Here is a 12,898-nt window from a genome sequence, read left to right on the forward strand (position 1 = left end):
GGAGAAATCTTGCTCTGCAGACCTGACTGCAGATGCACCTACACTTTGTAGTATATTTATACATAAAATAGTGATTAGGATCTTCTGCAACATCAGTCTCTTCATCCAATCTAAATGTTTATATGCTTTTGTCAAGAAAAATTCTTGTCAAAATAAAGATTCATAGAGCAGTAAATGAGTTTTTTAAGGTCTAAAATACAAATGATTGCTTGATCTTATGGGGACAAGACTCATCATGCTGGTCTAACTATCCGAGTTGGTGGAATTGCATTAGGGATTAATTTGGCCCATTTAATTTAGCTAGAGATTTATTTTTAAGGAGGTGGAAGGGGGGAGAAAGGAAACAGGGTTAACAGGAATTGCCTGGGGAAATTAAAACCAAATGTCTGAATGTTTGTAGCATAAAGCAGCCCCAGGAAACAGAGAATATAGTAGGGATTGCTCAGCTCATTAATCACAGTCTTTGCTACATTTCCATTTTAAACTCTTGAGTTTTTTCCTCTAAAAAAACCCAACACAGTGAAGCATTGTCTGTTTATCCACAGATATGTTTATGTATTATACCAACAATATTAACTTATTTAGCAACAGTATTCTGGGTTTATAAAATGGACTAACCATGAGGGTTTGTCCCAAGGGCTCTCCTCTGTGCCCAGCTGCCTGTGACACTTGCAGATCTCCCTTGTGCCAGGTTGTATGATAAACCAGTGCTTCTCTTGCTTTTTGCAAGGGCTATGGCAGGGGAGATATTCAATATGATTATAATAGAGTAAACACCATCTCATGTAGCTGTGCAGGACCTGCAAGTCTCAGGACTGTTGATTTAGTTTTGGAAATTATCAAAACCCAGCTTTCTTTCCATTGTCTATTCTCTGCTTTTCTTGATGAAATAAATGGCTGAGGGTAGGGTGAGCTTGCTCATGAAATTACAGATACTTGATGCCAGAGTTATTTCCAGACTTGGAGTTTGCTCTTGTTCTATAGGTGCATGGCTTGCCATTTTTCCTATCCTGGCAGGCAAGAGATCATTTTAGATAGAGAGTGTTTTATTTTAGTCTGCTCATAAATAGAGGAGAGCACTCACTCCCTTGCAGGCACTGGGGGAGTTTATAAGGTATTTGTTGTGGGAGGAGTGGATGATGAGTGCAGAATTCGGAGTTCTTATTTGGTCCTTCAAGGTCTATTCTTTACTGTCAGAACACAATAGTTTGGGCACAGGTTTTGTGGAGTTGTGCTCATACTTTGCACACTGTGATCAGTATATGGGTGAGGCTTTTGTTTCTGGGCACGCTGCATTTCTAATCATTGTAATCACAGTAAGCTGCTCTCTTGGCTTGCTCAAGCCACAGCATTCTCCTGGCCTTTCTTGGATGGTAACATGCCTTTTGTAACTCTCAGGAAATAGAGGATATTGGATATCAGACCTTTTCCATCCCATGGCTGTAGGGTTTACACACTAACAGATCTTCTCCTGCTTAGGAACTTGTGTTCAGAAAGGTAATAAAACTCAATATATACACCCTGATCCATTTCCTGTCCTAGCAGGAGCTTCAGAAGAATCCCCTGTTTCGTAGCCAGGATAACCTTCCACTGTTTCTCTGTGTGATGCACCAGTCCTAGAACTGCCATGAGAAGCATAATGTGCTGTGGCAGAGAGCTGCTGTTCATTTAAGGGTTGCAAGTGCTGTATCTGACTCCAGCAAAGCATCATCCTTTCCCTCCTCACTCTGAAGTTTCCTCCTTCATGTTGTCCTTTTTAAAAACAAGATCAGTAGGAAACTGTTGGGACAAAGATATATGGGCACTGCTCACAATTCTGTTCTCTCTTCTGTTTCTGCATGTGAGCCATTTGCTTAATAATGAGCCCCAGGGATTGGAAAATGAGGATGTTTCTCTAAAAGAAGTTTGAGTTCCTTTCTCAGTGAGGTAGATCAAAGGGATGAAACATTAAAATGTGGTAAAGGAAGTCAAAGAAAAATTTCAGGAACAATAAGCAAAAAGCAACAAAACATTTCCTCAAACACATGCAGAGCAGGTCTGTAGGACACAGACAGGATCTGAACAGAGCACTCAAACCATAAGGTTTTACTGAGGAAATGAGGCTAATTCTTTGTGCCTCTTTGCCATGGAGTTCCTGTAGATGGATCTGTGCTGGTCTCTTCTTCACAGGGGTCTTTGAGAGTTTAATTTGTATGGAGACATCAGGAGGATATGTTGTGGAACAAATGAAATGGCTGCTGAAAGACTTCCAGCACTAGTAACTGGTAGAAAGAGCATAATTTTCCTCTTAAAACCAGATTCAACTTCTGTATTAAGGATAAAAGACAATGTAGAACTGAGTAAGAAACTCTTCTTCCTGGCCAAATTTCTGGGCTAGGTTTTGATTTTAGTCTCCTGTCCTGTTTTATTCCAGAGAAGGAATTAACCAAGATCTGCTTCACCTCCCACCCTGTATCACTGAGCAGTTCATTGAGCTGCTCTGTCAGTACAGCCCAGGCCAGGTTTTGGAGACACTCAAAGTTCTGGAATACTGCAGACTGGAGGAAACCATCCAGGTAGGAGGGGTTATGGGATGCATTCAGATCAGCTCCTACCCCTTTAAACTGCTTTAAAGGATTTTACCTTAGGCTTGGATTAGTTCCTGGATGCTCTTCCAGTCTGTTTCTAGCACTCTGTCCCTCTGAGCTGCTAAACTGTGCTTCTGCAGCACAGTTGGATATATTTAATAGACAGACTAACACTGGGCTGGGTCTCAGGGCTAATAAGGAAGGGCCCTTAGTGCTCTGAAGCTGCTGAGAAGCTGCAGAGTAGAGGGTGGCTGTGTTGCTGATAATTAATCATGTTGGGGGTATATGAAATTATGGGCCTGGGGTTTTTGGAAAGCAACACTGCCAAAATCTGCCTTGTGCTGGGAGAGCAACTGTTCCTTCTCTGTATGGAAATTGTACCAGTAATTTTTGAGTGCTGATGGTAGCAATAGTGCAAGCTGAGAAATAAGAGAAGATGCAGGAGAACTGCTCAGCCTGGGTAAGGTGCCTGGGAGCACAGGCACTCCCAGCCCTGACCATCTGCTTGGCATTGTCTTGTGGATAAACAAACACTGGCAGCTTTCTTCAGACAGACATTTACCTTTTTTTTTTCTTTCAACTCAGATAACCCAGAAACATCAGCTCCATGAGGCTTCTTCATATTTACTAGAGAAGAAGGGAGATATCCATGGTGCCTTTTTGGTTATGCTTGAGGTACAGTACTCCCAAATCATGACTGTGGCATGGCCTGTGCTCAGATTGGATGTTGTCGTTGTTCCTCAATTTGTTTCCTACTAGAATCCATGGAAGTGTTTGCCTTCTGTCAAGTACCAGTAAATGGAGGTGTCTGCATATTCAGAACATCAGTATATTTTTCTGACAAGTCTTCAAACGTTTAGAAGATAATAGATACTGAAATTGGGTTTTCTTAGCCAAAACCCATCTTTCAGCTCCTACTTTCCTTTCCATATTTGGAAAGAATGTTTATGCCACGTTAGTCGTGCTGGGGAGGAAAATGGGGGCGAGCCTGTGTAACCACACCTTTGACAAACATTTCTAGCAGGATTCTTGGGAGCAATTCCCAAGCTGACTGTTCTGTTTCCTCTCTTTTGTTTCAGCGATTGCAGAGCAAGTTGCTGATGCTTACTCAAGATGATGAAAGTAAGACTTACTGAGTTAAATTCAAATTTCTATTAAAAACAGACAGATAAACACAAAAATTTCAAGTGCCTGGTATAATGAGATTTTCAGGTTTCTAGGCATTGTAGTGACACTGTTCCTATGGTAGTTATTTGGATGACACTCCCTTAGTCTGGTGTAGAGACCTCAAACACTATGAGGGATGGTTTGTGAATGTGTAGTCAGCTGCCCTGTCAGCTTTTCCCATTGGAGCTGGTCCTCTCACTGGCTTACCAAACATATTTCCCATGTCAGAATCCATTAAAATTCATTACTGAGCTTCAGCTGGCATTATATGGGAACAGCGGTGGGAGACAGCTGGGAGTAGCTTTTTTGAAAGCAAATTTCTCAGTTAGATAAATAAGAATGTTCTGCTCACAGAAAGTGATTGTATGCACAGATGTACTGTTCACTAGCCCAAGGACTCATGGGCACCTAATTAAATGCAGTGTCCATACTTGTTAATTGTATCCCAAACCACAGCTAAGATGTTCCTTATTTGATTAAATGAAATGTTTTACTTGCCCAATTTATTGTGCTATTAAGGAAAAGTGCCAGAAATCAGGACTTGTCTTTATAATGTAGTTGCTTACAGTAGTGAGCAGACTTTAGATGAATAGCATGATTTTATTTTGCAGAAGGATTGATAGTTAACTTACCTAATGGGAGTAAACTTGTCTAATAGTTTTTATAAATATAATTTGCTTTTCCTCCCCCTGACACTTAGGCCCAGCTGAACCCTCCTTGCTAGAAAATATTGAAGATACTTTAATGAAAACAATTGATCTTTGCCAGAGGAACTCACATAGTTTAGACCAGCAGCAACGAGAGGTAAGGTAGTCAAAAATGTGTCACCAGAATCAACCAAGGCCTCTGTGTCTCCTGGAGCTTTGCCTCATCTGGCTCTTGCTCTCCCCATCCTCTGGGTACTGGTATGTCCAAGCAGTCACCATGTGCCTCTCCTTGTGTTCTCCCTGTGCTGCTTCAGGGTTTGGAGCCATAATAGTGAAATCCTCCCTCATGAGGGTGAAGCACAAAGCAAAGCTCAGGTCAGGGGGAGGAAGGGATTAAACCATGGCCTTTCCCCCTTTCCAGCTCCAGATGGAAGTCAGGCACTGTGAGTTCTGAGCCAGCTTCTGGTGGCACAAAGCTGCTGCTGCTGTCAGTGTGGCTGCAGAGCTGTTCACAGCCCCTGAACTGAGTATCAGCCTGAACTCTTGAGGGGGGAGGCAATGCAGCTGCCTTGAGCTCTTGCAGAGGGAGCTGGCTTTGCCCATCTCCTCAGACTGAGGTTTCCATTTTGCCCGTGTCAGTGACACAAAGGCATCTTTAGTCCTAAGATTCTGCATAATTTATGTAATATCTGAACCCAGAACAGAGAATGTTGTTCCTGTGTCTGAGGAGGTGGCATGGCTATAAGTCAAGAACTCTTAATTTCTTCACAAGCACTGCCCAGTGTGAGAGGTGACCTGCTCCATTTCTTCCCTGCTATGGTGTCATCGTACAACAGATAGGAAGAGAATTTAGAAGTATCTTTCCATTTGGGATCCATTTACTGTTCTACCCACTCTGTGAGCTATCTCTAACCTGCAGAGTTTGCCTCTCATATGGGGAAGTAGTTGGGGACTGAATGAAGCAAACACAAATGATTGTCAGAATTCCAGTAAAATGCTTTGCTCTCAGGTTGCTTTCAGCTCTATTCCAGAGCAGTCATCAAAATTTGGAAGTGAGTCTTGGCCAGTGGCCTCTGACATTGCTCACAGCTCATTTTTAGCACTGCCCTGTTCTTACTGGTTCTTTCCTCATGTTCCATAATTCCAGGCCCTCTGGTTTCCCCTGCTTGAGGCCATGATGTCCCCACAGAAATCCTCTGGTTCATCACAGTATCCATATTCTGAATGTGAGTACTTTGGCATTTGTGACTCCAAAGAGGAAAACTTGTGTGCTGTCTCTTGTCTGATGAATGAATAGAAGAAAAAGAGTTTTTTTATTCCATTCCTAAATATTCTGCTCCCTTAGCTCAAGTCGAGTGTTTGGTAGGGTGCAGCTGTTAAGTGGAGAGGGTTTTATCACTTACTTTATTTTGTCCTGTGTGGAAGAGGAAGCCTCCCATAGGCTGTGCTAATAAGTTGGTTGCATTGAGAATGGTGTCTGAAGGAGCCAAGGTGCACAATGTGTTCAGAGGCTCTGTGGTTTGTAGTCAGCACTTGGGGAACTCCTGATGTAATACACTGTAATTGTACATGTCCAGGCCTTCTGTGCACCTCTGCCTGCACCTGTCTGTCATGTATAAAATCAATGGAACCTGAATACACCAGCTAAATTCTCTACTCCACTTCTGAGTCAGCAGCGCACCTTGAACAGCAGCCTCCCTTTGTGGGAGAGATAAGAGTAGCTAAAAAGGGGCTTAGCTGCTTTGGTTTTGGCAGTCCCCAGCACAGAAAGGACCTGGAGATGCTAGAGTGAGCCTGGAGGAGGTACTAGGGTGACCAGAGGGATGGAGCAGCTCTGTTGTGAGGAAAGGCTGAGGGAGTTGGGTTAGATGGGATATTGGGAAAAAATTGTTCCCTGTTAGGTGGTGAGGCCCTGGCACAGGGTGCCCAGAGCAGCTGTGGCTGGCTCATGCCTGGAAGTGTCTATGTTCAGGTTGGATGGGGCTTGGTGCAACCTGAGGTAGTGGAATGTATCCGTGCCTGTGGCAGAGGGTGGGACTGGATGAGCTTTAAAGTCCTTTCCAACCCAAACTGTTCTGGGATTCTCTGAGTAATGTCTTTGAGGATCTAATGAGGATCTAGGAATAAGTTTTGGAGTCTGTGGGCCGTAACACAGACAAGGAACCAAACTGGGATTTGGTAGCAATGGGAGAAGTGAATGGTGGTGTTACCAAGTGAATGAAAATGCAGGGGGTGTGGAAGGGAATACAGAGGTATTGTGGGATCAAAACCTTGTAAACACCCTTTGTGTTGCAAAAAGCTGTGTGTTTAGTGCAGGAGAGAAAACATGACCTGAAATAAAACTCTCTTTATCTGTAAGACTGATCTCTCTTTACTCCTGGAATCCTAATGAACTGCTGTGGCTGTTATGTTTGACATTCCAGCTTTGAAGAGTTTGACAATGCAAGTGCTGAACAACATGGCTGCATTTATTGCTCTTCCCTCAATCCTGCAGAGGATTCTCCAGGTGAGTTCCTGAGGAGAAGGAGGTTTCAGAAGGCTGTTCCACTGGGTTATTGGGAAAAGGTATTCTCAAGTTGTTGGAGATCAGATCAGCTAATTGTTCAGTGTTTCAGTGAAAGTTCTGTTGGTGAAACATAAGGTGTAAAGCTGATAGAATTATGTGGGGAGACATATGGGAACACACAGACCTGTGAGAAGGTAATTGAAGTAATTCCTGCAAACCAAATAAAATAGTGCCTCAAAGGTTGCAGTTACGTGGAACTGAAACTTGGCAGGTTTAAGGACAAAGCCACAATGGATTTCCCACAACTTGGCACTAAATTTGTTGAAGGCCTTTTAATGAAGGCTCTGGGATGGACAGTTGTGAAGACACTACAGGAAAGGGTATAGGCTTTGCAGAAAGATCATTATTGAGCCCAAAATATTATTGATGGTGCAATGTTATTTTAGAGATGCAGTTAGCAGCAAAATTCCAGAAGAGCTGATTTTAAGCAGGACCTTGGGTTAAGTGATCTCAGGCAACTATAATTTGTTTAATTGCAAAGCAGATGAAAGCTGATGCTGGGATTTAATAACAAACCTTGAGAAATGCAGAAAAGGAATCAGAAGAGTTTTCTGTGTTGTGGAGTGGAATGATTGAAAGGCTGAGTCAGTGTTGAAACTATTCAGGGTTTCTGTTCCAGGTGAGAGAGGAAAAGAGCTTGCAGGCTTCACAGGGTGAACACACACCTCTTGCAACCTCTTGGTTTGATCTTAGTATTACACATAGTCTTGGATTTTGAACAAACTCCTAAGATAGCATAGCATGTTGCAAGAGAGTGGATAAAAAGTGTGTTCAAATGAAATGTGGTTCTGTCAAAGGAAGTGTCAAGCAAACCTAATGGCTCTTCAATAACTTCTTTAGTCTACTTTTAGCTGAGGTTTTGGTATAATTTCCTGTTGGGCTTTGTTTGATGTTTAATGTAGGCAGGAAAGGATGGAGAAGCTGTGGGTGAGTGGGAGGCTGCAAGGAAAGGGAGGCTTCCCTGGGTTGTGCTGAGAACTGCCATGATGGGGTGGGAGTCAAAGCAGTGACCACTGTGCAGATAACACAGCTGGGAGGTGTGACAGTGTGGAGGAAGATCCTGTTCTCCTTTGGGATAAAGGGAGAGTCTTGTTGATGACAGTCTTAACATATTTCACTCTTTTCTGTTCTGATGAACTCTTTTAGCAGCAATAGAAAATCTCTTTTCCAGGGGCTGGCACTGATGTCCTGGAAGCAGCAGGGGTGTGAATTGTCATTGTCTATTGTAGAGGGAAGTGGTTGGTGTGATGGCTGTACTGGGGAGGCTGAGGGGATGCTTCATCAGGTGAAGTGCTTTACCAAGGAAATAAATGGGTCAGGCATCACTGAAAGCAGCATGCACAGCTCTGGTCACTGGGTTTGGAGGCAGGGGGGAGCTGCTCCTGCTCATTCCACCTCCCTGGTCAGCCTGACAAATTCAGTCTGACTAAAGAGAGATTTGGAAAGGCAGTCTTTTTTTAACAACTAGAGCAAAAAATGACAACTTCTTAAAATGCAGAGAAAAGGACTGAATTCCAGGTAAAGAGCATTAGTATCAGAAGTTCATAAAATGGTAATTGATAGCTTGTAGCTGAAAAACAGGTGTAGTAAAAATAGCATCATAAAGATCAAGAGAAGACCCTATGGAAGAGGAGGTGGTGTTGATACACATGATCTCTAGGTTGACTTGATTTCTTAACTCTTACTCTTTTATAGATTTCATTCACACCCATGTATTTGCAAACCCCCAAGGTGTGTGGAGTGATGTGTCCTGAATTATTTGTGGGTAGCAGAGAAGGTGTGAGCCCCTCACTGCATCCTGGGGATCCTCTGACAGATGCCAGCAGCTCAGCTGGGTCCTGCAGAAATTGCTGGCTGTTTTCACCTCTGAAGATTTTCACCTCTGAAGCTCACTTAAGCCTCTCCCAACTTTTTATCCTCCTCATTAGGAGATGGACCCTTCTCCTGAGAGCTTGCCTGTGCTGGGTCTCACCAGTCTGCTGCCTTCAGTGCTTGGCACCTCCTCTGGGAACAGTGTCCTTTGTTATGAGACAAACCCTTCATTGAACCCTGTGCTCTTATCCTTAATCCCCACATTTCCATTCACTCTTTCCATTCATTGCCCTCACACCAACCCTTATTCCTGGGTTCCTGGCACTGCCCTACTCCAGCTCACTGTTGTCTGTGTGTTTGTGGCTGTGTTTTGTTAAACTCTAGCGCCAGGGCTGGCAGAGGGTGACTGTGGGAGGTTTCTGTGATGTTTATTTGGATGCACAGCTTGGCCATTGGGAGAACATTGCATTGAATCCAGCTGGGAAGCTGGTGTTGGGATGGTGATGAGCAAGTCACCAACTCTTTGGCCTTGTCATGAGTGCCCAGCTCAAATGTTCAGGAATTCTGAACACTGGCACTGCTAGGGATCAGGAAGAAACCTCCCTCAGAGCGAGGCAGCAGAGTCTTGGATTTTTTGCCTTCCAGTCATCTGGGAATGCCATTTAAGTGCCCTGCAGGAAAGAATTGCAGCATGGCAGACACAGGTGGTGCTTTCCCAGACAGGAAGATCCTGTGTTGTTAGCCCTGGCTGGGTGTTTCTTTTGCAGAGCTGTGTGGTTGCTCTTTGAAGCCGTGCATAATTGCAAACCCTTCTGTCTTGACTCTGAGCTCTCTGCAGAACAGTTAATGTGCCACCTTAACTGTGACCACGAGGAAATTTTGAAACCAGCCTTTCTGGGCCCTGGAGTGCATACAGCCTTTCTCAAGCCCTCCAAATATTTTGGTGAAATGCAGAATTACAAGTAGTGCTTGTCTGACAGGGCCCTCAAATGCTTCTCCTGTAGAGCTCAAGGCTTGTGATGGAGCATAGATGTGCTGGAGCTGCAGGCTGGGAGGTGGCACAGCTGCCCAGGGAATTCACTGGGGGTTTTGTTGGAAGGTGGATAATGTCAGTAAACTGAGGTAGATTATCTTGCCTTTTCTGAAAAGGAATTAAAGTATTCCAGTTTTAGCAGACTGTTTTTCTCTCTCTGCTGGGCTTAACTGCTTACAGATTATACCTTATGCAAATGTTAACTTTGCAACCAAAGTGTTTGACCAAAGGGCACCTTTCAAGGGCTGGGGCCAGACCTGCAGCTTTCCCAGAGAACAAGCAGGCTTCTGGCACCTGTGCCAGCATTGTCAACCAAAGTCATGTGAAATAATAATCGATAGATTTGCTCCTGCTCATCTTTTATAGTGATGGGGAGTTGCTTATTAAATGGGAAGTCTGAACTGAATGCATTAGGAGACATACTAGAGGAATCCTCTTGAGTATTAAGAAAAATTCCATGTTATTAAGGATGTGAGTGCTCTCTGAAGAGGGCTGAGAGGTTGAGTGTTAATTCTCTTACAAAGCTGTAATCCTTCATGAATGTTTTGTAAGCAGATGCAGCTGATGCCTCCTACATAACAGAGAATTAGAGAAGCCAGGAATGTAAAAGCTACCTGAAGGGACCTCAAAGAGGGGAAGGAAGGATTCTCTGAAAACTATTTCCAGAGTGGAAGCAGAAAGCTCCATAAATCTTATATTTTTTTCACTCCTGTTTAGGATTTTGGCTGTTTTTATTTCCTAGTCCAGGAGATCAGCACTGGGATTAATTGTGTGTGGAGTGGTTGCTCTGGCCCCTTGCAGAGGGGAGAAGCTGAAGTGAATGTTTGCAGAGTGCATTTATTAGCACTGGTAGCAAAGTAAGTGCTATTTCCTGGACCCAGGAAGAAATGGGAAATGGAAGAGACTGAGCTGGCTGAAAGGGCTGCATGAGCACCTCTGGGCTGTGTGTGGATCCCTGCCAGCTCTTCCCCATCTGTTGTTGGTGGCAGCCCTGGGCAGCCAGCTTGGCTCTGGCTTCTTGTGCTGGGTTCTGTCCCTGGTTGGTGCAGTGCCTGTTCCACTGCATAGGATGGCACATCCATGTCTGGAGTATGCCTGAAATCCTACCCAACGTTATAAGGTGGAATTGATGAAAGATAGTCCATCATAAAACTGATTGATCCCATGAGGCTGTTGTGGCTGGAAATTTTGTGGGGTCTGAAGCTGCAATTTAGAAGCTTTATGGAGAGGTGACCTGGGAGCTGTAGGTGTGATGCTGGAGGCAGACAGGAGGCAGCTCCAGCCCATCCCATCTGATGGCTCCAGCAGGGAATGGCCATGGACTCACTGCTGGCACCGGGTTGCCAGGCTCAGGGTAAGCCTTGGCCAGACCATGGGCCTCCTCTGTAAAGAAGAAAGTTCATGTCCTTCCCAGCTGCCATTATTTTTAGAGATCATCAAGCATGACTTGAGGAAAAGACAGTAACTGAAAGCCCTCAGACTTGTGTTCTCCCTCTGCAAAGCTGCAGGTGGGTCTTTTCTTCTCTCTTCTTCACATCTCCTCTTCTTCCATTCTGTGTCCAGACAGGAAACCAGTGGCTTTGAAAATCTCCACCTGCAGCTTAGGAAGTTTGAGGTGCTATATGGAAATTGTGGGATTGGGACAGTTTGTGAGTGACCTGTTGGCCATGTCTTGAGGGCTTTAGAAGAGGAGCTGCTGGCTGCCTACAGAACTGATCTGTGCCTGGATCACATTCCTGCTGTCTGCAAGTCCCTTTGCCTCCATAATCCCTGCAGTGACTCAGTAAAATGCTTTTCCTGTGCTGTGCTGCTAAATGGTGCAGGCAGAAGGGAACCTTGGAGTGTTCAGGCTGTGCTGTTCACCCAGCAGAAAAGGAGCCTGTGCAGCACATCCAGCTCTTCATGCTCCATCCAGCATGCTCCAAATCCACAGCTGCTTTTGACTCAGTGCTGTTACTCAGGGCTGCTTTTATTTAGGTGTGAACATTGGTGTTTCTGCCTGTCACACTGCCCATGAGGGCTGTTGTTCAGGAGTTCCTTGACTTGCTTTCTGTAGCTTTGGTGATCCCTCAGGGTGTCTTGCAGTATAGCTTCCATTCTGCTTTAGAGTGGCTTTGTCACTCTTGGTTCTTCTTGCCCAGTCCCAGCATAGAATCAGCCTTGCTCCTACTCCTTCTCTCATTCATCTTATCCAGAGCTTGTTTATCACACTCCTGTTCCTGTTTCCACTGTGTCCCCATCATTTTTCTACTCTCTGGGTTAGTTGCCCTCTGCCTGGGATGAGGCACCCCTGGCTGGGCAAGAGCATGGGGCAGTGGTGGGGCTGAGAGCTGGCTGGCCCTGCTGTTCCCTTCAGTATTCCTCAATGTACTCTCCAGTCAGCTCCTGCAGCTCCTGAATGCAGTTTCCAGTTTTGACCCAGGCACACTAATTTATACTGATGTTGTTATCTACTGAGTTTTGCTAATTACTGATTTTTCTCATCAGTATGTGGGATTATTCTGCTGTCCCTGTGCAACATTTTTAACTCTGCAATCATAGCTTCCATTTGCAGTACCAATCCAGAGGAAAAAAAGACCTAAAAAGAATCAGAATGGTCATATCCTATGATTCAACTGTAGCTTTGCATTTCTTCATACAGGATCCAGTTTATGGAAAAGGGAAACTTGGAGAAATTCAAGGGCTTATCCTGGGAATGCTGGACACTTTTAACTATGAACAAGTAAGTTCCCTGTATTTCTGTTCTGCCCACCCTTGCATGCAGCAGGATTTTAGCTGCCTGGCCTACTGCTCTCTCTCTCATTTGCCATTTCTGTCTGCAGGGCAAAGTCAATGGACATGTGAGCGACTTCTGTGTGATTGGGGGATGGGGAAGGGAGTTTAGTTTGCTCACAGGTTGCAAGTGAAGGCACTGACAGGTACATGGTGAACACCTCTGCAGCTCAGATCTGTGTTAAATGTACCAGAAGGATAAACATCTGCTTTTTCTCCAGCTCATCCTGCAGTTTGGGATTCAAAGGCACAAAGCTGATATGTTTGGTCTTTATATGCAGTTTTAAATAACAGGTTTTTAAACTAGGCTGTTTTTACACTTCCAAGTGATAAT

At 44.4% G+C, this 12,898-nt stretch overlaps 1 protein-coding gene across 2 annotated transcripts in view; it reads left to right on the forward strand.

Annotated features, from left to right (window-relative positions):
* VPS8 (VPS8 subunit of CORVET complex) overlaps nucleotides 1–12,898 on the forward strand; it is a 65,290-nt gene that overhangs the window by 40,127 nt on the left and 12,265 nt on the right. For both annotated transcript variants that reach the window (XM_079314807.1, XM_079314808.1), the window contains exons 35-41: nucleotides 2,414–2,555; nucleotides 3,153–3,242; nucleotides 3,647–3,689; nucleotides 4,435–4,538; nucleotides 5,529–5,607; nucleotides 6,805–6,887; nucleotides 12,434–12,514. In XM_079314807.1, coding sequence (XP_079170933.1) covers nucleotides 2,414–2,555; nucleotides 3,153–3,242; nucleotides 3,647–3,689; nucleotides 4,435–4,538; nucleotides 5,529–5,607; nucleotides 6,805–6,887; nucleotides 12,434–12,514 — 622 coding nt within the window. The remainder of the gene's footprint in view (nucleotides 1–2,413; nucleotides 2,556–3,152; nucleotides 3,243–3,646; nucleotides 3,690–4,434; nucleotides 4,539–5,528; nucleotides 5,608–6,804; nucleotides 6,888–12,433; nucleotides 12,515–12,898) is intronic.

This window comes from Erithacus rubecula (genome assembly GCF_903797595.1).
Source record: "Erithacus rubecula genome assembly, chromosome: 11".
NCBI classification, from domain to species: Eukaryota; Metazoa; Chordata; class Aves; order Passeriformes; family Muscicapidae; genus Erithacus; species Erithacus rubecula.